Genomic DNA, 27903 nt, shown 5'->3' on the forward strand with positions numbered 1-27903 from the left:
TTGATGGAGCGAATAAAGGAAATCCAGGACTTGCTTCATGTGGTGGTGTATTTAGGAATCATGAGGCTGATTTGATTTACTGTTTTGCTGAGCCTTTGGGTCTTGTTACATCTTTTCAAGCTGAACTTTGTAGTGCTGTGAGGGCTGTAGAGGTGGCACACAACATGAATTGGAACAATATTTGAATTGAAACTGACTCAATGCTAGTGGTTTTAGCTTTCAAAAATTTCAACTCAAATGTTTCATGGAATTTAAGAAATAGATAGCACAATGTGAAGCTTCTTTGCAATCAAATAAATTGTACCGTGTCCCATATTTGTAGGGAAGGGAACCAAGTGGCTGATTCTCTTGCTAATTATGGTTGTTCTATTCTCAATTTTACATCTTGGCAACAAGTTCCTGATTTTGTAAATGCTAGTTTAATTAAAAAAAACAAGTTAGGAATTCCTAGTTTTCGTTTTTGCAACTCTTGCAGGAGTTTTGGTCTATGCCCACTCCTTTTGTTTTGTTAATCCTTGCTCTTTATCTTATATATATTTTGGGTTGGTTAGCTCTTTGCTACCAACCTCCTTTTGGCTTAAAAAAAATTAAGGATGGATGTTATGATTTTTATGAGGACTTATATTTATACTAATATTTTAATTAATATAAGTGTCTATTTTCTATAATTTTAACGGTGACTTATATTTCTACTCATATATAACTCATGCTTATTTTTTTATAATTTTTTGATGAACCTATACTTATACTCATATATATTGATACGGAAGCCTTTTTTTTATAATTTTTACGGAGACTTATATTCTTTCTTTTTTTTATAGAACGGGGATTTATATTCCTACTCATATATTAATACAAGTAAAAAATCTCAAGAGGGAGTTATATATATATATATATATATATATATATATATATATATATATTTTATCTTTATGTTATTAAATTTATTGTGTTAATTATTAATGACTTTACTATATTTATTAATCTTTTACCACTATTTTCATCATGCAATACCTTTGTTTGGATTATGTTCATGCTCACATTATGGTATCAGAGCCTTAAGGGTTCTGAGACCTCCTGAGTTAATAAATTTTTAAGATTGTTATAGTTTGCATTTTGAATATTTACTTTAAACATTTTTTTTTCTTATTTTTGCTAAAGTGCCTCAATCCACGACCCTGAGTGTTGGCCTGTTTTAGAAGAATATGCTGAATAGCTGGGTGGTCCAGGTAGTAAGACCCGAGGTTAGGGCAGTGAAACCGTTGGTTTAGCCTAGTTGTATGTTCATCTAAAGCTTAAACAAAAATAAGGGGAGGAGAGAGAGTCACATAGTAAAGAAAAGATAAGAAAATTTTAAATAAAAATTCAAGGTCAATCTGTATAAATTTTAAAAATAAACTTAATTCAGAGATGTCTCGGTTACTGAATAGGGCTTGGAGCAGTGTTAGTGGTAGAAGTAGTAGGTCTAACAGAACTTTAGTCCCGCCTACCTCAGGTACTGAAACAACATTAAACCAAGATACTTTTCAAAATCAAGAATTAGAAGTACAAGAAATGGAAAATAAATTAATTAATTGGAATATGCCAGAGATTAAGTTAAATGAAATTTATAAGATTAGTACCTTCGATTTTAAAAGTCAAAAAGTTATACATACTCTAGAACAAGCTAGAAATGTAAAGAATAAACAAGAAACTTTTACGTTATTAGATAAAAAACTATTAGACCAACATTATAAAGATGGATTCAGATACATCCACTTGGGACTAGTGCAAGTGGCAGTAAAACCCTTACATAAACTAGGATTAAATTCACCCATATTACTAATTTTACGAGATTCTAGAATTAGAGACTTTCATGACTCTGTTATAGCCATGTTAGAATCTAATCTTAATGATGGTCCTGTTTATTTTAATTGTTATCCAAATTACTCGATGAGTTTAAATGATGAGATTACAAGTTCATCTTTAGTCATCTGCGTCCAACATCAAAATGATAACTTTACAGAAGGAATATCTAATGTAGATATTATTACTAGAATAACTTATAAGGTTACCAATGTTAACTACAATTATAAATCTTTAAGATCTACACCTAGAAATGAAACATGTATTATAGAAGCTAATCTAAAGAAATCTAGTATAATTACCCCGAAAATATTAACCATTTCAGAATTAAAAGAGAAGATTCCAGAAGAATGGATAATAGAAAATACTACTACGCAACCAGAAAAACTAGAATCAAGATCTATTAGAGATATTATTACTGATCAAGATGGAAACATTAGAATTAGAATGAATAGAAGTCAATCGTTTAGATACAATCAGTCGCCAAGCATAGGATCTTCCTCTGCTAGACGTTCTGTAGACTCCACGATTAGATTAAACTTAGCAGGAGTAAATTTTGCTCCAACAATACCGCAACCCATTTATCAAGAGAGAATCAGTAGATCTCCTTCACCTACTGAATCTCAAATATTAGGGATGATTAAAGCAGAAGAACCTTTTGAAATTGATAAAGTCTGGATTAGAGAAGATTTTTTAGCTTATTTTAATAAAGAAAAACGTAGATGGTATTTTGATACCTTTCCGGAAGAAAAAAGAAGTTTATATCTAAAATTATTTTATCAATTCTTAGAACATCATGAAGTGAACATTTACTTCTTTACCTGGTTCGAATTATACTATTTAGATAATAACCTACTAAATCCTTATGCTAAAAAATTATTTTTAAATACTAAAACTAGACTTAGTATTAAATGGAAAACGTCAAGAAAGGAGATAGTTGAAGCTATTCATCCTCCTCTTGAAGCCATTAAAATTACACCACCTAAAGAAAACATCGAAATAGAAGCCTCGCCTTTTAAAGTTATAATTAACTCTACAGAGCAAAAGAAAGATATAAATAATATTCATAGTCAACTAAATTACACTAATCAAATATTACACACCATGGCGCAACAATTAGATAGAGTAGAACAATTTTTACCAGAAACTTTAGAAACTAAAGTATCTGACCCTACTAGGCCAATCTATCATTATAATATACCTACAGATAAAGAAATTAAAGATTTGACTCTAGGATTTAATCCAGAACAGAAATTAGATGAATTAGTAGATAGATTAAAAGTCTTAAATATAGGATCAACATCAGAAGTTAAAATTAACACTCTATCACTTGGAAATGAAGAAGAGAATATTATTTCTCGTTTGGACAAAGCCCCTCGGCCTAAAACTCGAAATTATTATCCTAGGCCTTCCTTTGCTGATGTTCAGTTTGAGGAAAGAAATAGTTTTATCGGAGACAGTTACTCCGGAGACTGTATTATAGAGTGGAACATAGATGGTGCATCTGAACAACATATATTAAATATTATTCAGAATATGACTATGGCAGCAACTGCCTTCAAAATTAAAAAGAATTCAGATAGGAAAACAAAAGATATGCTTGTAATGGGGTTTACAGGCCAATTAAAAGGTTGGTGGGATAATATCCTCAGTGAGGAAGATAAGTTAAAAATTGATTCAGCTGTTAAACTAGAAACAAATGAAGAAATTTGTGTTACAACCCTATTATATGCGATAACTAAGTTTTTTATAGGAGAACCTTTAAAATTACAACAAAGAGCATCTGATCAATTATTAAATCTTTATTGTCCAACCATGTCAGATTACCGTTGGTATAAAGATATGTTTCTTTCTAAGTTATGTCTGCGTCTTGATGGAGCGGCCATTTATTGGAAAGAAAGATTTATTAGTGGATTACCTAGATTATTTGCAGAAAAAGTTAAAGGTAATATTAGACAAAACTACAACGGAGAGATACCCTTTAACTCATTAACTATGGGAGAAATATCAAATTATATTGTTGAAACTGGATTACAAATCTGTACTGATTATAAGATACAAAATAAGATTAAAAATGAGAAAGCAAATAATAAAAGAGAACTGGGATCGTTCTGCGAACAATACGGTGCTACCCCCATAAGAGCTCCTAGTAATCCTAAGAGTAAAAAGAAAGCTTTTAGTAAAAATAAGAAAAATCTTAAAAAATATTATAAGAAAGATAATTACCAAAAAGAAAATTATCAAGAAAATAAAAAGTTTTATAAGAATTCAAGAAAAAAGAAAGGTAGAAACTCTTACCAGAAAAATAATAACAAAAATAAAGACATTAAGTGTTATAAATGTGGTCGATTTGGTCATTACGCCAATGACTGCAAAGTTAAAGAAAAAATTCAACAAATTAGTAATTTAAATATATCAGAGGAATTAAAAAACAATTTAATTCGTACTTTAGAAAATATAATGCTATTATCAGACGACGATTTCTCTTCATCTAGTGAATCTGAAGTTGAAGAGATTAACAATTTAATTGAAAGTAGTGAGTCTAGTGAAGAAGAATCAGAAGAATGCTTAGGTATAGATTTTTGTAACTGTAATAATTGCATTAAAAGCATTAATGTTTTAACTAATCATCAAGCTAATACCTTAATAGGAATATTAGACAAAATGGAAGAATCTGAAAGTAAACAAGCTTTTATGAGGCAGATTAAAGATATAATTGACGATAATGAAATAGAAAAGAAAGAATTACATAAAGTAGAATTTAAAGATGTTATGGAACTCTTTAAGAAACCTTCTCAGAATCCCATAACCTTAAGAGACTTACAAGAGGAAATTAAAATCCTTAAAAAAGAAATTCAATCATTAAAAAATAGAGATGATGAATTGGAAGTTAAAATTCTAGAATTACAAGGAACTCTAATTATTCAAGAACAGAATAGGCTACGAACTATGATTCCTTTTCCTTCTTCTAGTAAGAACGAAGAAGAAGAAATCTATATTAATAAAATAGAAAAAATGATTTCTCACAAATGGTATACAAAGATTAATTTAATAATCAGAGATATGACTTATGAATTTACTGCATTAGTAGACTCTGGAGCAGATTTAAACTGCATACAAGAAGGATTAATACCTACCCAGTTCTACGAAAAAACTAAAGAATCATTACGAGGAGCTAATGGTAATAGATTACAAGTTTCGTATAAGTTATCCAACGCTAAAGTTTGTAAAGATAAAATATGTTACATAACCTCCTTTCTATTAGTTAAAAATATTACAGAAGAAATTATTTTAGGAACACCTTTCTTAACCTTACTTTATCCCTTTAAAGTAAATGAAAATAGAGAAATTAATTTTGAATTTTTAGATAAACCAAAAATTAGAGATTTAAACTTTGTACAAGAAAAAGCTATATCTCAAATTAATTTAATAAATAAAAAGAAAAAACAAATTAATTTTATTAATAAGGAAATACGTTTAAAAAGAATAGAGGACCAAATAAAAACACCCAATATTAAAGAAAAAATTAATAATGTTTTAGAAAAATTTAAAAAACATCTTTGCTCTGAACAACCTAATGCATTCTGGAAAAGAAAGGTACATACTGTCTCTTTACCTTATGAATCAAACTTTGAAGAAATAAATATACCCACTAGGGCTCGACCAATACAAATGAATCAAGAACACCTAGATTATTGCAAAAAAGAAATACAAGATTACTTAGATAAAGGCTTAATTAGGCCTAGTAAATCTCCTTGGAGTTGTTCGGCATTTTATGTTATTAATGCATCTGAATTAGAACGAGGAAGTCCTAGATTAGTAATAAATTATAAATCATTAAACAAAGCGTTAAAATGGATTAGGTATCCTATACCTAATAAAAAAGATTTAATTAGTAGATTACATAATAAAAGTATTTATTCAAAATTTGATTTAAAATCAGGATATTATCAAATCCAATTAGAAGAAAAGGATAAATATAAAACGGCATTTGTGGTACCATTTGGTCACTATGAATGGAACGTTATGCCTTTAGGACTAAAGAATGCTCCTTCTGAATTTCAAAATATTATGAACACCATATTTAATGATTACTCAGATTTTACCATAGTTTATTTAGATGACATATTAGTTTTTTCGGAGTCCATTAACCAGCATTTTCACCATATGGAACTATTTTTTCAAATTATTAAAGATAATGGTTTAGTGTTATCAGAGAAAAAATTAAAAATATTTCAAACTAAAATTAGATTTTTAGGTTTCGACATAACACAAGGGATGTACACCCCTATTAGTAGATCATTAGAGTTTGTTAGTAAATTTCCTAATGAATTAAAGGATAAAACTCAATTACAGAGATTTTTAGGATGTGTGAATTATGTGTCAGATTTTATCCCTAACCTTAGAATTATATGTATCCCCTTGTTTAAGAGACTTAGGAAAAATCCACCACCTTGGGATGATACAATGACTCGGAGTATATTACAATTAAAGGAAATAGTAAAAAAATTACCTTGTTTAGGAATACCAGATCCTACAGCCAAATTAATAGTGGAAACAGATGCCTCTGATCTTGGATTTGGAGGAATTTTAAAGCAAATACTACCGGGTATGGCTAAGGAACAAGTAGTCAGATATTATTCTGGAACTTGGAACCCAGCCCAATTAAAATATAGTACTATTAAAAAAGAAATTTTATCAATTGTTTTATGCATTACAAAATTTCAAGATGATTTGTTTTCTAAGAAATTTTTATTAAAAACTGATTGTAAAGCTGCAACCAGTGTTTTACAAAAAGATGTAAAAAATTTAGTTTCAAAACATATCTTTGCTAGATGGCAATCATTACTCTCCTGTTTTGATTTCGAAATTGAGCATATACAGGGAATTAAGAATTCCTTGCCAGACTTTTTAACAAGAGAATTTCTGCAGGGAAAACATGAGTAAAGAAAAATCAGATCCTCGAGATAATTATGGACCTCCGAAGGTAACCAATAAAGAATTAGTTTTAGGATCTTCATCATCTTCGTCAAATAAAACTTTAACCTTAGGGTCACCTTCTTATTTGAATAAAATTATGTCTAGTCCCCAATCCATTACCTCAAAAATTAGTCCTCAACCAGGAATTAGGCCTTGCCTAATATCTCCATTACACTTTTCTGCCCAGCTTGCAAGTCCTTCTCCTCAAAAACTACGACCGTCTAAATTAGCTTATTACTCACCCCCTGAAACTACTCAAAAATCCTCTTTCATTACTAAAAAACAGATTACACCTATTCTACCATTAGAACCTTCCTATTGCCCAGCAAATTTCTCATTACTTCAAATAGTGTCAAAAATATTACCCCCTGGATTCTTCTATTTGCCAGAAGATTCAAATCTTTTCAAAACAAGAAAATATTACGAATTTATTCTAATAGATACAGACTCTATAACTTTAACCCATCATTACGACCCGAAAGACTCAAACAAAATTACCTTCTCTAAATTCAAAATTAATAAAGTTTTATCTCCAGCCGACTGGAGTCAGCCTCCTCACAAAGAAAAAGCTTTTAGCAGGACTTTTGTCCCGCAATGTTACAATTATTTTGATTATATGAAAGCTTGGTATCATTTTTTGGATATTGAGCCTTTTAATCATACTTGGTTTATATGGTTTAACAAAAATATATCAATTAGTTTCCCAAACTGGTTCGTAGAATGGTTTTACACCATTGGTCCGATTGTGAAAATATTACCAGACTTCGCTCAGGAAGCCTTTAATGTTTTTAAGGAAGTTACTACCTGTCCACAATACAAAGCTCTGCTTTGTTTTTGTGCAGTTTTTGGAATTACTTGGATCACTTCATGGACCTTGTCCACAGCTCCATTATGGGAAGAACCCATGCCACAACAATTAATTAAAAAGTACTCAGTTAAATGGTGGAGTAAGTTCAATCCGGAATTGATCTCTCCAGCTAGATTAAACGCTTGGTTTTCAGCTAATCCTAGTCTTTGCAAAGAATCTCAAGTACCTGGTCCCGTTGAGTTTTCAGCATTACAACCACAGTTATTGGATTCATTAAAGAACATTACCAATCCTCGGGAGTATATGGAAAAATTAAAGGAAGCAATGTCAGTCTTATCAGATAACGATAGCACTAGCATTACTAGCGTTACAGATATTCAAAATGAAGACGACTGTTACGGATTAATGGATCTCTAAAAGATTTTTGGAATAATTGCATGAATTATCAAAAAGCTGCTTTTAGGGAATTATTAAAAGAATCTACTTTCGGTGAAGGAATCCCCTTGTCGGCCATTTAGTTTGGATTATTTAAAAATTATTGTATCACTTTTTCTGTTACTTTGTCATCTTGTAATAATTGTTATTTCTGATGGAATTAGGACTGTAGTATTATGTATTTTAGTTTATTATTTTGAAGTCCGAACTCATCCTTCTCCTATAAAAGGATGTTTAGTTCTCTTTAGAAAGCATGCAAAAATTTTAGAAGTCAGAAACTGAAGAAGTTTGCTTGCCTCTAGAATTGTAAGAATACTTTATGAATAAAATGTTTTTAAGTAATTTCTTCTTTTATCTTTATGTTATTAAATTTATTGTGTTAATTATATATATATATATATATATATATATATATATATATATATAGGGGGCTGCTAACTTAGACCCAGTTGGGTCTAAGTTAGCAAGGTGCACCTTTTCAGTTGGACAAAAATACCCATTCTTTTTAATTAATTAACCAAATTACCATCAATGGACGCGGATCCAGTGTCACGCGCGTACCGCAGGACCATGGTTACAAACCGTTGATTTCCATCAGACAGCCAAGATCTGATCTCATCAAGACTGTCTGATCAATCAGACAGCCCAGATCATCCGAATCCATCAGATTCCAGCGCGTGCACCACACTGGATTACACCCTGGAGAGAGAAGAATCTACTTTTTAAAAGCAGGACACGTGTCGCTGTCTGATCGGCTGGGCGTGATTTTTTTCCATTTAATACTTTGAACTCAATTATTTCGTTGTAAATTAATTTTTTTTTTTTTATACCAAAATTCATAATTTTTTTTTATCTACAAATAGAGACTTGGTTCGTTTGATTTGGACACAGAAAAAAAAAACCCAATTTTTCACTACCTTAATCTCATTTTTCACTACCTTACATCAACTCACTGAAACCATTCTACCAGCAAAATGGTTTCAGATTACAACTCTCTGAAACCATTGTACCAAATAAATGGTTTCAGAAGCAAATACAATTAATAAATTACTCACTGAAACCATTCTACCAGTAAAATGGTTTCAGAATACAACTATGTGCAACCATTCTACAAGCTAAATGGTTTCAGAAGCAAATAACTAATAATCAACTTACTGAAACCATTCTACCAGCAAAATGGTTTCAGATTACAACTCTCTGAAACCATTGTACCAGATAAATGGTTTCAGAAGCAAACACAATTAATAAATTACTCATTGAAACCATTCTACCAGTAAAATGGTTTCAGAATACAACTATGTGCAACCATTCTACCAGTAAAATGGTTTCAGAAGCAAACACTAGTTTTTAATTACCGTTTTATCTCATTTAATTAACTAAAAATAGTTTCAGGTCTCCAAAAATTTCATAAAATATACCAAAAGTTCCAGAATATTATCTACTATTTTCCTGGTATAATGGTTTCAGTGAGTTGGTTGAGTGGTGCGTGTTAAATTACAACACACAAGTAACGTATTTAGTAGACAAAAAATGAGATTAAGGTAGTGAAAAATTGCATTTTTTTTTCGGTGTCCAAATCAAACGAACCAAGTCTCTATTTGTAGAAAAAAAAAATTATGAATTTTGGTATAAAAAAAAAATAAAAAATTAATTTACAACGAAATAATTGAGTTCAAAGTATTAAATGAACAAAAATCACGTCCAGCCAACCATTGTGTGACACGTGTCCTACTTTTAAAAAGCAAATTTTTCTCTCTCCAGGGTGTAATCCAGTGTGGCGCACGCGCTGGAATCTGATGGATCAGGATGATCTGGGCTGTCGGATTGATCAGACAGTCTTGATGAGATCAGATCTTGGCTGTCTGATGGAAATCAACGGTCTGTAACCATGGTCCTTCGGTACGCGCGCGACACTGGATCCGCGTCCATTGATGGGTATTTTGGTTAATTAATTAAAAAGAATGGGTATTTTGGTCCAATTAAAAAGGTGCACCTTGCTAACTTAGACCTAACTAGGGTCTAAGTTAGAAAACCCCATATATATATATATATATATATATATGAGTTAGGATCCGTTGACACCAGGTGTCAAACTTTAATTTGACATCAAATCTCAACCGTCTATTTCTTTTAATCAAAGGCTAATAATAATTTCCTATATTTATTGTTATTCAATCACCCCAAATATTACTATTCCCCTTTACGTTTTCATTCTCATGGTGTATGAATTGAGTTTATGAATCTATTGGACATATAGGTTATAAATCATTGAAAGCAAGTACATATATGAATCATCAATCATGGTATATATGGGTATAAAAATTCAATTTTATCGGTTTTAGTATAGAAAACAATTTTAATTAAATTGAGTTTGGTAGTAGGTTGTTTATGTGCATAGTTTGCAATTGACATTGACAGTTAAGCAAAAGAGAATGAAAACGCAAGAGGAATAGTAATGATGGGGATAACAACAATTTATTTTTGTAGAACAGCAAATCAATTTTTTTTTGTAGAAAAAAAAATTATTATTTTTTTGGTAGAACGCTTATCAATTTTTTTTGGTAAAACAACAAATCAAATTTTTATGCAACCTAAAAATAAGGAATCTCCTAAATAAATACACACATGAGTTAATATAGGAAACTATTATTAGCCTTTGATTAAAAGAAATAGACGGTTGAGATTTGGTGTCAAATTAAAGTTTGACACCTGGTGTCAACGGATCCTAACTCTATATATATATATATATATATATATATATATATATATATATATATATATATGGACACATGTGGTGATTAAATTTCTATGAGGACCTATATTTTTAATCATATATTAATATGTGTGTCTGTATTCTATAATTTCAATCGAGACCTATATCTTTACTCATATATTAATATGCGTGTCTAATATTTATAATTTCTACGGAGACCTATATTTTTTTATATATTAATATGCATGCCTCTACATGGATTGGTTAAAATTAAGAGTTTAATTGTTATGCACTGTCAGTGTAAAAATTTTTTACACATGCATCCAATGATGTGTTGGCCACATCATTTAACGAACTTGACACATCATGTGTTTCTAAATACCATACATAATGTGTTGGTATATTATTGAACGTATTAAAATAATTTTACACTAACGGCGCATATAAATTAAATTCTAAAAGTAATGTAAAAAAATGTGGCGTCACATATTTGAGGGATCAAAACTCTCACTTAAATTTTTTATAGATATTTAAAACTAAATTTGAGCTTTTTTAGGAACCAAAAAATACCCGGGCCTAAATTTTTTTTTTAGAATCTCTATGGGATCTTATATTTCTACATAACATGGATCTACATTACTATTCATATATTAATATGCATGCCTATTTTTTTTTAGGGTCATGCTAAATAGTATTCACGAGCACTAGTTAAACATACTAAAAAAGAAAATAAATGAAAAAATTAATTATTAGAGAAAATAATTTTTTACATCATTAAAGCATTGAATTCACAATTTACGAGATAAAATTTTCATATTTGCATCCTTAACTAGTGTTCCGGGGATATTGTTTAGCATTTTCCTTTTATTTATAGAAGTAATTTCTATGGAGATCTATATTTCTAATCATATATTAATATAAATATTTATAATTCAAATAAACGCGCATGATATATATTCATCAACGATGCTAAAATAGCTACAAGTCAGTAGGAATCCATATATTAGCAACAAGCTCATGGTGACACGAAGTAGGAAGAATTAGTCAAAACTAACACTAGTTCTAGTTTACAAGTTACTTAGTCCATCAGTTTATAATAACTCTCTTGTAATAGTTAGTCACCCTTATCTCAGATCTATATATAGGACTCATACACCAATGTACTGTGATTGATACAGAAATAATGAATCACTTTCCTTCTACATTTCTATCTCATATTATTTATCACTCCATTTGTTTCAAAATGATTGAAAAATAATTTTCGATCATGCTATCACAAGTAATTTTACCTTACTCTATTGTTATTATACACCAGACAACAATCTTCACAATGATAAATAATTTTATAACGTCACTAATTTTATACTATATAATACTCACTACAATAAAAAAAAATATCGCTGCAACGTCGCGACTCGTAGTACGCACGGGTATTATGCTAGTTAGGTAATAACAATGATTAAACTTTAAAGAAATGGCAACAATTTAAATGGCAGCAAAGATTCCTTTGTATGCGACGACCTGTTCTATTTTCTCAACCACTCTCCCATTCTCTCTCTCTCTCTCTCTCTCTCTCTCTCTCTCTCTTCCGGGTTTATTCCAAAATTTGATTCTGCTTAGATCCCATATTCTTCATTGGTGGATCCGTTTTTGTGTGCTTGGACAAAACGCTATTCAATCCTTATATACATTCATCTTCTTACCCTCTTCCACCAACTGTTTTTCCTCAATAACAACAATTCAAACTAAATCACAACAATTCCAATGCAATTCAACCACAAAATGGGATTTCATGACTACATCCAAGCACTTCAGGAAGAAAAGAAGAAAATCCAAGTTTTCCCAAGAGACCTTCCTCTTTCTCTCGAACTTGTTACTCAAGGTAAACAAAACATATACCAGAAGAACCAAAAAAATACCTTTTTTTTTCATATTTTTTATGGGATTTTTTCATGTGTGAATTTGATGCAGCCATTGAAAACTGTAAGCAACAATTGTCTGGAATAACAACAGAGTACAATTTGAATGGAGAAACAGAGTGTTCAGAGCAGACATCGATGGAAGAAGGTCGTGTTTTAGAGGAGTTTATTCCTATCAAGAAAAGAGCGTTAACACCTGATTATGATGAAGATGATGATGATTATGATGAGCAACATTCATCACGTAAGATGAAATCTGATTGGCTAACATCCGTTCAGTTGTGGAATCCCAGTCCACCACCTGCTAAAGAGGTATCTTCTGCACGCAACTACAGAGACTAATAATTTAATACTTAGCCTTGTAAATTAAAGTTGATTTTAATTGTTTGGAATTGAATTTTTATTTTATAAGTAAAATGTTAATAAATTAGTAGTTTAGTTATGTTGGTTATTTATCAGTGTTTTGAACTCTGATGATACTTTTGATTAGAACTTTTGCGGCGTCTTTCAAGTTATTAATGGAACTGTCTGAGACATTGAATGAAAGTGTTGCTTTTGAATTGCTTGCTTGATTCGTTATGAAAAGAAAGAAAGAAAAAAAAAATTAAGAGAATATGAAATGTTTGTTCAGGAAGTGCCTAGGAAAACAAATGTTGTGGAAGTGAAGAGAAGTGGTGGTGCATTTCATCCATTTCACAGAGAGGAAATTGCTGCGGAAAAGGGTAATGCATCAGAAGCTTGTAAAGAATCAACCACTTCACCACAAGTACCTGCTACAAGTTCTACTGAACCGGTTGTCGGAACCAGTAGCAAAAGAGATGATAAAGGACAGAGGAAGCAGCGTCGGTGCTGGTCACAGGAATTGCATAAGTGCTTCTTGCACGCTCTTCAACAACTCGGCGGTTCAGACAGTGAGTAAATATATCTCATTCTCATCAGCAAATACAATGAGTTCTTACTTGTTATCAATTGTTCCAATGCAATTCTGAGTTGTGTTTGACATGTTGCATTGCAGCTGCCACGCCAAAACAGATAAGAGAACTAATGAAAGTTGATGGCCTCACCAACGACGAAGTTAAAAGTCATTTGCAGGTTAGTATAGTATTTTTATCATTTCAATTTCTAGTTCCATTTCTATGATTTCTATCATTTTATATGTTCCGGACCTAGATTCTTTGCAGCCAGTAAACCTTGTAATCGACGCATTTTTTTACCATGAATGAAGATTAGACATCTCCTATTCTTATTACACCAGATATGAGTTGTCTGACCTTCATCTAACGGTCAAGATCCTCGACTATCAAAATTGTGACTGCAGAGAATCCGGATCCTTATTATATTGGTCATGCTAAGATTGAGCAGTGTATTAATATAATTGGATGATCTACTTGATTGTTTAAAAAAATTAGTTCTGTGATGAAAATTATGGTCTAAATTTTTTGATTTTGGGATATGATCGACAGAAATTTCGTCTGCACACAAGGAGGAGTCCGGTAATTCACAACAATGCGAATACACAATCAACTCCTATGTTCCTGGTGGGGAACATTTATGTTCAACCACAAGTAGCTACCACCACAACAGTGTCAGGGGAATCAGCCAAAATTACTACTCCAACTGGAATTTATGCACCTGTGGCTATACATCCTCCAACTACAACCACAGTTATAAAGCCAAAGTTTCAGAAATTAGAGTTGAGTGAAAATTCAAATTCTGAAGAAAGGACTAATCATAGTGAAGGAATTATTGTTCATTCTAACTCCCCTGCATCATCATCTTCCACTCATAACATAACCGCTTCACCTCATTGTTGATTTGATGTAAAAATAATTCATTTTTGTAGCCATGTTGTAGTAGAAAATATAATTTATCACTTATGACTTTTCCTTTTACTTGCTTTCTGTGGACTTAGATTATAGAGGTGAAAATATAGTGAAATAAAAGTGACAGTTTTGTAAGTAAATAAATCACAATTCTAGTTCTAGCTATGTTAGCAAACAAGTGAACTGAAATTGTCATTGTTTGAATTTGAAAACAATGAAATTCGTTTTTTTATATTAACCATCTTTTTTTAATAGAAAAATCTTGATAATTCAGAGTTATACTTAAAGTCTGATCAAGAATTATTTTCAAATAAATATTAAACTCTAAATCTTTTAAATATTGAAAGGGGTTCATCAACCACTTAAGTTCAACCATATTCTAGTCTTGTACAGCGGCGTGGGGTCCCTTGTTGGCTTGTTGTAAAAAAATCATCATTTTTGTTCTAAAAGTTGCAATTATAATTGAACAATCTTTTTATTTATTTTTTTAATTCAAGTCTTGAACAATTTAATTCAAAAATTTATAAAATAACAAATTAGTGTATGTAATTTATGGAGGTAATTTCACATTTGTCAATTTAGTGATCAAATTGATCCCTACAGTACAGACAAAGATGAAAATAATTATTCAGTTGTGTTTTAATTTATAGCACTCGATCAAGATACGTGTAACTCATTGAGGACATTTATAATTTTTGAGATGGATAGTCCAAATATTGTTTTGGATGCTTGTGATAGGGATATAGTATAGTATAGGATTCTAATTCTAGCGGCTTATAAATGATTCCAAAGGGAAGAATCTGAGAATATCCTACAGAATATTTACAATGAACACAATGTCTATTTTGACCTTTTGTGGGACAAAGAAGTTGCATATTAGAATGTGTTTCATCTTCTAAAAAATAAGGGATTGAATAAGACAACTTCAGCTGTATTGTGTTTGATTTTAAAACTGTTTTTGGTCCCCCACTGAATCATAGGACAAATTTTTGTCATCTGCACAAGTTGTCTAAAATACCAAAATAATCTTTTGTCCACCAAATATCGTACAATACAAAATTTGTTCAATATCTTAAAATATTTATCCTGTGTTGTTCTGTCTTGTACCGTTCTATCTAATACTTCAAGTACTTGTATTTTGCATATCAAACAGACTCGCGTAAGGTATTGTGATAACAATAAATTAATATATTTCTTTTATCCCTAATTATAAGTAACTTTTAAAAGATAAAAGTGACCCTAAAAAAATGGCTTTTTAAGTTAGTAGATGCAATTTTTTTTTTTGAACAAAGTTAGTAGATGCAATTATTGCTCGCTTTTTTTTTCCAAACATATCTCAACTTAATACTACTACTTTGCTTTTTAAGTCAATATTGTTTCGGATCGGCTAAAAGTTCAACACACACTGAGGCTCATCAAAACAGGATAAGATTAATCACGTGGCGCAACGACCACGGAACTCAAACAACGAGCACGGACAGATGTCAAACGCCCATGCAAAGGACAATCTAGGTGTTATATGTGGTTGATCCTCTGCACATGGGGACCCAATTATACTGTAAAACCCTAATATTCTTCTATATATAAGCATTCATACATAAATTCCTAGGTATGAAATATTTCCGCCTCCGATTACTACTTCATTCAAATACTGACTTGAGCGTTGGAGTGCTAACAATCTTGCAGGTACCTTTTCCCCCACAAAAGACCAAGAAATCATCTCATCAACATCTCAACAACATCATTTCGTATTCACGCCAGCTGAATCACGATGAACTAAGATAAATAATTTCTGAACAAAGTTCAAATAGTAAATATATCCATATATACATCAAAGATAATTTAGTAATAATTAATATTGAAAATATGCATATTAAGTATGCTATTAACTTTTTTTTTCACCATTTGTATCTGATTCATTGAACTGTCTAATCTAATTTTGTGGTCATTCCTATTAAGTACAGCGTCAATCATCACTGAATTGCTATTAACTTTTCTTATTGTATGTAAAAAAATGTTAATGGATGATATACTAAGGATAATTTAGTAATTAACGTACCACTTTTGTTTCATTTTAATTGTTATGTTCTTACATTTATTTTTGTTTTTGTGAATATCATTTTCTTTTTTTTGGTATCATTTTCTTTTTAATATTGTAGTTAATATGATAGAAAACTAAGAGTCATCCTTAGGGTGATCATGTTGTTTTCTTGTTTCATTACTCTAAGAAACCTTAAAAGGTGTATTAGTACATACATAGTGTAGACACTGTCTACTCCTTTTATTCTGTTATTGATGCAAAATGTATTTTTATTTTTAAAAGATAAAGATGCAATATATATATACACATGAAGAAATAGCAAGTTACTAGTCTCATGCTTCGTAAAATTATAAAAAATTGTAGATATCGGGGGAAGAATATTCCCGTGGCGGGGATCGGGAATGGGGACGGGGAACAAATTTGGGGACGGAGAGCGAGGAATTATCCTCTTTGGGAGGATTTCCAAAATATACTTGAAAGAATGCAATCATTAGTTTGAAATAAAGTTTCTTTGGTTTAGTCTTGAAACCTTTTAATAACCTACAAGAGTGAATCATAGTTTTATTTCATATTAACATTGCATGATATATTTCAATGATTATTTTTCTTCATCAAATGATATAAGTTTCTTTATAAATAGAGAGATACTCATAACACAGAAAAACACATCCAAGAATATGTTCACATGAGTCTAAATTTTGTCTAAAATATTTCGTAGTCGTTTCTTCATTTCTCTAGTGCACAAGAGTCGTTGAAGAAACTTTATTCTATAAATTATCGTTGATCAATATGTTTGATATGAGTGTGCAATTCATATCATGGTCTCGCTGTTATGGTCCACATCCGAATATTCCATAACAAAGGAAGCATATCATTTTTCTAATTTCATGGTATATTCTCTTTTGTTTATATTATCTAACGAATTGTACATGGTATATTCTCTTTTGTTTATATTATCCTCTTACTATTGTGCGTGTAAGTAGCAGCATCTAAAACTATATTCGGTCAGATTTTCCAAACTAATTACTTTCACCAAGATTCCATATATCCATCAACAGATTTGGCGTGATCAGATCGATTTTTAAGACTCGAATAAATTTAATTTAGTGTATATATATATATGAGGTAGGTAGTGGGGATTGGCTCTTAGCTAGCACCTATATATATGACTTGCCCTAAGTTGTCCCTTGAGTGAATATAGGGCCGACAAATTATTATTTTAGTCAACTCGTTGTTATATTGATTTATTGAAATTGTAAATGAATTTCCAATATCTAATTTCATAGTAATTTTATGACTAAATTGTCTAATACAAAATATATTTAAGGTTTAAATTCACTATTAAAAAAACCAACAATTAATTAGTTCAAGTGGTAAGCATTTTGATCCTCTTAAACATGTGGTCAGTGGTTCGATTCACTCACCTTGTGTGCATGGAGAAACTTTCTACCAATATCATGGTAACAGAAAGAAAAAATTCACTATCTAAAAATACTTTCAAGGGACTAAAATAACTAATAAAATAGATATTTAGGGATATATTTACAATTTTAATACATTCATAGATTAATGTGACAACGAGTTACTCCTTTTAAATATATTAATTTTTATTTTTAATTTTAAAAGAAAATAATGGTTTGCCAGATTGTTTATGGTTGTTAAATATTATAGGTAAAAGAAAACAAGACAAGAATGGGAGTGGGTAAATGAGCTCGTTTAGAGTGTGCTCCCTCTAAATAGTTATTAGAATTAAATATGTTTTTTTTCCCTTTAAATATATTAATTTTTATTTTTAATTCCTTTAAAACATTTCTTCAAATTTTGGTTCCTCTAAGTTTTATATTATTAATTTTAGTCCCTTTTTTTTTTATAAAAGTTTACACGTTCCAAATGACTTATCTATAAATTAAATATCATTAGTTTAATAATTTAACTATTTAATTTTTAATATTTTGTTAATTTATCTATAACTTTAAATTAAAGATTAAATTGTTAAACTAAAGATTAAATATTTAAATGCTAACTATTCCATCAGGTTCTTTTTACAAGAAACAAAACACAAAAATCACTAAGACTAAATAAAAACATTGTAAATTGTTATTTTAATTTAATACTCTATAAATTTAAATGTATTCCATGAATACCTCTATTTAACCTTTTTTTTTTCTTTTTTTTTTTTTTGATATAGCTGAGGGCATAAGCCCAAAGAGAAAAAGAGACTAAATTACAAACTTAGTTACTTTTAATGTTTTATCTCATAATAAATAAGGGTACAAATAAAATTAACTATCCAATACATTTAAGATAAATGTGTAACATTCCAACAATTTGTTTAGACATCAAAACACTTATTTACCTATGAGTGACAAATTCTCACCTCTCAACTCAAGCAATTGAACCCGAATCTTGAGAAAGAGTTAAACCCAACTTTTGTCAATTTAGTTGAGTTTTTCTCCCGCATGTTTACCAATTTTCCGCAAAACAATTAAATTGTATAGCCAAAATGAAATCAACAAAGAAATCCAATATAGTAACAAAAAAAAAAAAAAATACTATGATAAAAGTATTTTAGAACTTTCTATTTTTGGTACATTTTTATTACTTTCATAAACCACTCTTTCTAGCATATGAAATAAGTACTGCTTCTGTATTTTGTTTGGCCTGTTTTTCACAGTATGCAATTGAGACAACTTAGGCCTTGCAAGCAGTATATTCAAATTCTTGCAATTGAGACTATTTGAATGTTTTATACACATAAGGTTTGATGATCAGATTGCTAACAATTCAGTTCACCAGTATGATATACAGTTATGTTCAGTTTGACAGTTTGTACACAATTTGGTTTAGTGCAGCGTATATAAGCAGCTCCGTTCTTTAACTATAGAAAGAGCGAACCGAAAAAGATTAGTTTGGTTTAAGCACACTCTGATTGATTTTCCTTCTTTAACTCCGATTAATTTGCTGAAATTTCAACTGGTACTCCTGGGGTAGGCTCTACAAGCTTTGCATCTGGTAATTCTTTTGATAAGAGCTCCTGCAATTGATAACCATTTGAAGATTTATTTAGCATGCACAAAATAGATAGAATCGAGAGTAACTTCAAAACAAATAAAGTTCATCGATAGACATTTTGTTTTCAACCTACTACCACACCCCAAATCATCAATAATGAACTGGTGTTTATAAGCTATTTTTATCATCGAAGAAAACATAAGGTTAAATTGTTTTTATACAAGTTGTAAGTTGTTTTCATAACTTATCATAAAGCAGAAACAAGAAAAAAATATTAAATTGATAGAGTTCTTCCACAGAAGTTGTTGATAGAAAGGACATAATAAGCGTCTCGTGAAGGACAGATAATGATATAAACAACCATCCCGACAAAAGAAGTACTAAGCCATATGCAGAATTTCAATTTAAGGCTGGATGGTTTAGGTGATTGAAGCCAGATATTAAAGAGAGACCGATAATGAAGCCAGATATTAAACTTGAAGTTGCTGTGAGTGAAGGCTCATGGGTTTGGTGAGACATAAAACAGACACTTGGAAGTTGGAACAATCAAGGATGCACATGAATTTGAACAAGGCAAATATAATGGATAGGAGAGTATTCAAATAAATGGTGCGTTTACATGTTGCTGGCCAATGTTATCTGAGTTTGAAACCATTATCCCCCACAACATTTTCCTTTCTGATACAAGTTTGCTCTTTTGATGAAAATATTTTAATTTTGGGGAAAAATCTCTGTACACTTGCAGAAAGATCAGCTATAGTCAAACAGATTTAGTCGTTATATGCACAAAATCCACACGATATGGACACATTTCCTAGTCACTAAATCCTCATCCCCTTTGTAGGTTTTGGGGACGGCGTCTCATCGTCTTGCTTATACAACCCTTGTCCATTACTCTTTCTCTCTCTTGTTGATCCATAGATAGTTTTGACCCTATGAGGGTGGATCTTCCCATTTTCGCCAGCTAGGTCAGGGCCCCACTCTTACAGGTAAGGAATTTGAGTCGATGGTCAATTTTATGCCTGCAGCCGTCTGTTTTCAATGGGTTAAGATTGATGCTCAACTATGCATTGTCATCAAAATCAAGATTCTTCATTCATCCCAATTCCCAATGGTAAGGCTACTAAAGCCCTTGCTTTGGACCTCTAACAAGAAACTCTTTTTTACTAAACAAAAAATCCCCATATGCAGACCAAAAAACCCCGTATATTAAAATATGCTTCAGGCCTCCCTTACTATTGAAGATTACTTGGCCGGCCTTGCTGAAGCAAATCTTTTGTGCTCATGAAACTTGGGAGGCAGGATATTTGAGAGCAGGACAAGGTCATTTGTCCCAATGATACTCAAACCTTGGGTTTACCAAAACATCATAAGTGTTGTTGCCCTTAGACATTGTTTCTGTTAATTAGGAATTGATCTTATCATTTATTGTAATTTATTTATTTTCCTATAATAGGTTAGATAAACTAGACAATAGAATATTTGTCATTATAATTTGTAATTACTGATGGTGAACACTCCGATACACATATTATGTGGATATGTACCGGTATACGGCTTAGGTGGATGATTGTGATTGGTCCACAAATAGTATTCAATATAGAAAAATCAATAAATACTATTTGTAAACCAATCGGAATCATGTACCTCAGATATCACATAATATGTACCAAAGAATTCACCGTTACGGATATTATTATTATATATAGTATGAAATGCAATAGAAAAAGGCATCAAGCTATAATTCCTGACATGGTATGAGTAAGTTCGATCAAACCTGTGAGAATCTAATTCATCTTGGCTTTGCTCAGCGACACCCCGCTGGGTCTCATGAAATTTGTTCTAGGTCTCTGTTCGTTTTGTGCGAACTCTAGATTCTAGCTGCTCATAGTTCCTCCTTGTCCGTCTCTTGGTTCCGTCTTCACCGTTCTTGATAGTCGTCACAATTTCTCGGTGAGACCGTCATTCTCGGTGGGTTCTTGATTGTTTCTGGCAGTTTCTCGTTCGGCTTTTGGGTTTTGCTTGCTCATGATTCTGAGGTGTTTTTCTTGATCATGATTCCTGTTCGTGATTTACACAATTCATAATTATTGTTGTGTTTTGGTGACTCTAGTTTGTGGAATTTTTTTTGGATTGTGAATTGGCTTTTTCTTTTTGTGTCCGTTTTACCGGCTAGGATGTATGTTAAAGGGAAGACATTATGGAGATGTCAGGAATTATGGCTTGATGCCTTTCTCTATTGCATTTCATACTATATATAATAGTATCAGTAATTACAAATTATAATGACAAATATTCTATTGTCTAATTTATCTAACCTGTTATAGGAAAGTAAATAATTTACAATAAAGGATAAGATCAATTCCTAATTAACAGTTCCACCGCTGACTAGTTTTCGGTTTGTTTATGGTATCCTACAAGACTTTAATGAACTCTTATCCTCTGAAGTGGACGTTCTGCCTGCCCTTGTTGATTACTCTTCCTTGGTCTCTTTCAGAGGATTGACGGTGTTTAGTCTCACAAGCCAAGAAAATGCTGTCCTAATTGTTTGTGACCATTGCCACAAAAATCAAATGCACTACTGATAGGCGATGTTCCCTAAATGGACATCCTCAAACAACAAAAATTTGCACAAATGTTTCCTTGTTCCCTTTAATTCCATTATGCCATCATTTGATCCTCAAGCACCATCGATTATCTTTGTTGACTATGTCAAGAGGTATGAGGAGGTTTACATATCAAATTTCAATGCCACTACTATGCATACATCCAAGTCCTATGTTATTGGTCCATTGGTCCTTTATTATGGGACAACCAATTACATCAGTGGTAATAAGTCCCTTTTCTCCACTCTTTCTACTTCTGATTATTCACCCTTTCTACTACTATGCACACATCTAAGTCCTATGTTATGTTATTGGTGTTGGATGTTAGTCCTATAGCTTTTATTAAATCAATACCTCAGGTCTAGTTTGATAATCAACTCTCCTTTGCCCATCCATGCTTACCAACTTACAACAACTGATGACTCGAGTCCATTTCGTCTAGTGTGAGTTGTGTAAATTTGCAGAACATGTCTAAATAGTTATTTTCCTAGTTGTGTCAATTATTAAGCTATGTTTCGTTTTCTTTCACTATGTACAAGATCCTAGTTGTATTATGTGCACAGGGACAAGATATTTTATCACATTTTTTATGATTATATTTACTTGATTGTTGTTATTCATCAAATTTGTTTTCTATCTTCTAGTCTTCTATGATGAAATAAAAAATCAATTTGGTGTTTCAATTCACACTTTATCAAGTGGCAACTTCTATTTTATGGCTTCACATTGTGTCCATCATCACACACATCTTATTGAAACCACTCAGTCTTTTCTCATTGTATCTCTCCTAATTTATTTTTTTCCAATAATGCTGTTCTCAGTACTTCTGAGTTCTGACCATGTTAGTCAGGCACTCTCATCTATTACTAAAAAAGCATACCTCATTCTATTTTAAGTCTTAAGATCTATGTGCTTTGTTCATAGTCACACTCTGTGACTTAATAAACTATCAGCTGGTAGGGGCTTGGATATATGGGGTGCCTATAACCTACATCGAATAAAATGGGATGCTCGATGGTGCACTTATGTGACTTGGATTTCCCTCCTTAACAATTGGGTTTTAAGGGAGGGATCCGCGTGACTTTGGTTCTTATCAAATGGTTAAGATTCGGTTGTCGGTGACACAAAAAGATATGTTTGTGGAAGGGCTGGCCGAAAAGGCTGGGTGAAGCATCATAGTGTCAAGCTGCCAGGACACCGGCACTTAGGAGGTGCTGTTGAAGGGGCTTGAGTATTATTTGGTGCCTCAGCCTAAGTCCCACTTCAAGTAGTCCAGAATGATTAGTGGAGTACAAATGGCTAGGATATTCACCCTTAACAGCTAGTTTTTAAGGGAGTCCCTAAAAGTGCTTGGAGGAATCTTAAAAACCCAGGTTGCTATCAGAAATTAACCCTTAACAGCTAGTTTTTAATGCTGATCAGCTATTTGAAGATAGAGGGAGAGATAGAGAGCCAAGAAACCACCAAAAATCACCAACAGCTTTCTGTTTACTGGGGAAGTGGGCAAGCTGGAAAGATAAAGACAAAAGCTAGAAAACTATGTGAGGGGAAGTATTTTCAAAGCCATTGCCGAAGGCTTCCTTTCAGGCGCTTATGTAGACAAGTTACCAACAAAAAGACTTTTAATTCTGGCAGTATGCATTTCATGTTAATGCTGGAAGCAATGAAGAAAGCGACACCATCATTCTGTTTTCAGAGCCAAAACATGGCCTGATGACCATTGTTCAAGCAGTTTTTCTATTACAGCTCCATTACCCTACATGCTTTCTAGGGCCCAATAACCAATAGGTTATTGTTACTTAGGGTAAAAGAAAATGATGTTTCTTTTGGACATAAATAACAGAAATGACACATTAAGCAACTTATCTAACCTTGAAAGATTCTATTGTTCCCTCTGATTGAATTATACTTGCAAGAGCCCCTTTGCTATCTAGTTCTCCATTTCTCATTGCCACAACAAACCTGTCAAATAAGGAAATAACATATAAGATATACAGAGACGACTGTGAAGAACAATCAAATATCTAACAGATAACTTTATAATAAGAGAAATGGTCAAAATCACCAAAGTGAGGTTAAGTTCAAATGTATTCCAAAAATCTAGAATTTTATAGAGAAAATTACCAAAATGAATTCTTGGAGAAATGTTTTCATTGAGAAACAACTAACTATTTAACTAGTTAATGATATTCAAAGAATGGTTAAGGGTTCGGAGCCACTAATTGAAGAAAATAATGACTTCAATGGTTAATTGATCCTCAATGGCAATATTTCTACGAACAAATTCTTTCGGCCCATGGAAATAACTATATGCAAATACAAATTTTCACATTTTTGTATTTTGCAAGAATGCTTTTTTGACCTTCTACAAGGGTCCATTTGAAATGAATGGCATGTCTTTGTGATTTTTCAAGTAAATACAAAAACTTTACTTCGCTTGAAGTAGCTTTGCAAGTTTGACTGCATCTTCTTGTCCTGAAACCAAGGTAAACTTAGGCAATAACTGTTTTATGACTGGTGTGATCACAATATCTGCCCTTTCCTTTTCAATGAAGCTTTGATTATACACACAATGAGGTTCATAGTAGAGAGACAATTGGACTTGTGGAGAAGTAACAAGATACCTACATACAACACATGCAGCACAAAACCGTCAATTTTTGTTCAATAGAATTTGAATAAATCTATATATAAAGAGGATACCAACTTTTGGTGTGATTTTCTCCTTCCAATGTTAACCTTCACTTAAACTATTTTATTTATAACTTTTTCATTCTTTAGCCAATCAAATAACTGAGTTTTCTATACCTATATATAAAGGGGTTACTAACTTTTGATGTAACTCTATTTTCTTCCACTTTCACCCTCCTTTAAACTATTTTATATACAAATTTTCTCTTTTTTACCCAATCAAAATAGGAAAAATCAGGGCAAGAGAAATGTGCGACCCAAAAAAGCAGACAAACAGACACTAACAAATAAGGTGGATATAAACCTAAGACAAACATGCATGAGAGAAAAATAAGCCAGAAAACTTCAGCAGTATTTACCCATTTTCAGGACGTTGCCAAGGTGGTCCAAGAACCGGTCCTGCTGTAGCCTTAATCCTGACCTTAGAACCATACTTTGTTTCAAATTCAGAGCTCTGTCCAGGTTCTATATATGTAACCTGAAAATATATGAAACTAGGTGAAAAAAATTAAGTAGCAAACCCATAATTTGTCTATAGATAATATGACTCAATGCTTCATGCATATTGAAGGTTTCAATTGCATGCTAACATTGACGGGGTATATCGATGAGCAGAACTGAAATGTGGTGTTCAGCCAACAAAACTAAGATGAAGTAAAAGAGTAAAACTATAAATTATAGAAACTGGTCTAGTACTATTAACACTAAACACATGTAATTGTGCACCAACTCAGTATGGCTTTTAAGACAATTCAAGCAAATCAAGCATATGTTCGGAGAAGCATGTGCTCCAATTATATATTCTATCATCTTATAACCTCATGAGTCACCTCTAGCTAGTTTTGTTATACCATCTCCCCCTAACCAACTCAGTACATCAGATCAATGCATCATTCAAAAATCCCCAACCATGCTTCATGTACCATCAAACTATGTAGACTAGTTATACTAAAAGTTGTCGATCTGGCATGAATCAGATTGGATATACCAAAATACACCAGATCATTGCATCATTATATAGAAAGAACATATATACTTACATTTTTAAAAAGAGGGTCCAGTAAGCTCTTGGCATTAGGTGTTGCGATAACTCTAGTATTTGGAAATTTCTGAGAAAAGGGGTTTAGGGTCTTCAAATGGCAATGATCATCAAGGCTTTGAGTAATGAGTAAGCAATCAATTTCAGGAAGATCACTGAGCTGCACTATAGAAGCATACAGGTTATATAGCAAGATCGTGACTTTCCACACCTTGTTGTAACAAAGAGGTAATCATTGCCTAGGGGCGTACACGGGTCACGTTGAGTCAGTTTTGGCTAGACCGTTACCCAATCCAATCAAAATTCATCACTTCGGATTGGATAAAAAAAATCAATATTTTTCGTTAAAATCCAAGACAACCCAGCCCGGTAAGAAACTTTAAAAAAATATGACATTTTATTCTTTGAAAATTTGAACATTTAAACTAAATTTCATGGTTTAAAATTCCATCATTTGAGGGTTTGAAATCATAGATTGTTATCCGAACCACATCACTTAGACTCTGATCTGGTTAGGTTCAATTAAAACTAGAAAAACCAAAGATGGTTAATCTTTGCTCCGATTAAATTGATCAGAATCCCTCCCATCTACCAGGAGATATCTCTTTGTAGTATAAATCGCAAATCATACCAGGAGAGATATCTTCCGGTAGTGTTTTTTCTAGTGTGAGCAATGCAGGGGGCTAAGAGCAAGCATCAAAACCAAACGCTTTGAATTGATTTGCCTCTTTCGGTTGACCCGTATTCATGAACAACCCCTATCACAATCCATAAGTAACAAACTAGTAGCCTCCATCAAAAGTGAAAAAGATACCTGGAAATTCTTTACAAATTTCTTAGAAGCATCATATAGCCAAGGGATTCCAAAATCTAAGTTACCCACCAAAATTGGATCAACCAATATGTTGGCCCCAGCCACATTCCACAGCCAACTATTTCCCTATATCCAAAACAACACAACCCATGTCAAAAAATCATAAAAACTAAACACAAATAATTGAAATGGCAAGAACCTTAAAAACCCACTTCTAAATATGTAAGTTTGAAGGAATCATCAGTTACAGAGATATCCGACACAACTGAGTTGTCAGCAGAAACAGTACAACTCAATCTGAAAATAAACATAACATAACATTTGGTCACTATTAAAAAAAACACTTTTCAGTTTATTGAATAATATTTATATTTCTGTCGAATAGACTAGATATATCGGTTATTCAATAAAACAAAAAAAAAATGAATGAATACTAGTTTGTTAAGTGAACATTAAAAGTGTGATAGAAACTGACTGACTTGGAAATTTTGGTGTTTAATCCGGTGGAAGTTGAAGTGGCAATAGTTGAGATGAAACCAGGTGCAGATGAGAAAGAGGGATTGAAACAGTGTCTTCTTCTTATGGGGTTAGAGGTTTTGTTGAGAAGGAGAGAATTGCATTGTAATGTGGCCATGGTGGTGATGGTTGGTTGATAGGTGATTTACTGACTAAACCGTCTCTGCTTAATATGTAACGTCGCCCACTCAATCGCCACCCGTTCATATGTTACGATTCTTGTTGGCTATTGCTTAAACAGTTTGCCACTTGGCATGTTATAAATGACGTGTTTTTGCAAGTGCTTCTCTACTGATTGTTTTTTTTAATAGGAGAATGTTAACTTGTGCCCTTAAGGTTCATGTTAAGAAGATAAATGTGGAAAATATTTATTGAATTTGTGTTGTATTCAATTCTCTAAATATTAAATTCTTTGTATTATTAAATGTTATATATTTCTATTTTTAGGTAGCTTAACATGTGTCTTTAAGCACAAGTTAACATGACCCTAATAATATAATAATAATAATAATAATAATAATAATAATAATAATAAAGTAATTTTTTTTAGTTTAATTGATATGCACTGGCGTTGTAAAATAGTTTTACACAGGGACGGATCCAGAAATTAATAAGACAAGGCGCCGAAAAATATAATATTAAATGTTAAATAAGTAAAGTC

At 31.9% G+C, this 27903-nt stretch overlaps 2 protein-coding genes across 2 annotated transcripts; one reads left to right on the forward strand and one right to left on the reverse strand.

Moving 5' to 3' along the window:
• Positions 1–11622: 11622 nt before the first annotated feature.
• Positions 11623–14755, forward strand: LOC123911656 (transcription factor HHO3-like). The gene is made up of 5 exons (XM_045963121.1): positions 11623–12663; positions 12753–13012; positions 13332–13611; positions 13716–13792; positions 14164–14755. The coding sequence occupies exons 1-5, from the start codon at positions 12546–12548 to the stop codon at positions 14512–14514; spliced, it is 1086 nt and encodes a 361-aa protein (XP_045819077.1). The 5' UTR covers positions 11623–12545; the 3' UTR covers positions 14515–14755.
• Positions 14756–19092: 4337 nt separating this feature from the next.
• On the reverse strand, positions 19093–27476 carry LOC123911657. The gene is made up of 8 exons (XM_045963122.1): positions 27206–27476; positions 26939–27023; positions 26727–26852; positions 25914–26072; positions 25233–25351; positions 24615–24806; positions 24054–24144; positions 19093–19598 (listed from the first exon to the last, which is right to left on the reverse strand). Exons 1-8 carry the CDS (start codon positions 27358–27360, stop codon positions 19518–19520), a joined length of 1008 nt encoding a protein of 335 aa, XP_045819078.1. The 5' UTR covers positions 27361–27476; the 3' UTR covers positions 19093–19517.
• Between the last annotated feature and the right edge of the window lie 427 nt (positions 27477–27903).

Source organism: Trifolium pratense, linkage group LG2 (genome assembly GCF_020283565.1).
Source record: "Trifolium pratense cultivar HEN17-A07 linkage group LG2, ARS_RC_1.1, whole genome shotgun sequence".
Classification (NCBI taxonomy): domain Eukaryota; kingdom Viridiplantae; phylum Streptophyta; class Magnoliopsida; order Fabales; family Fabaceae; genus Trifolium; species Trifolium pratense.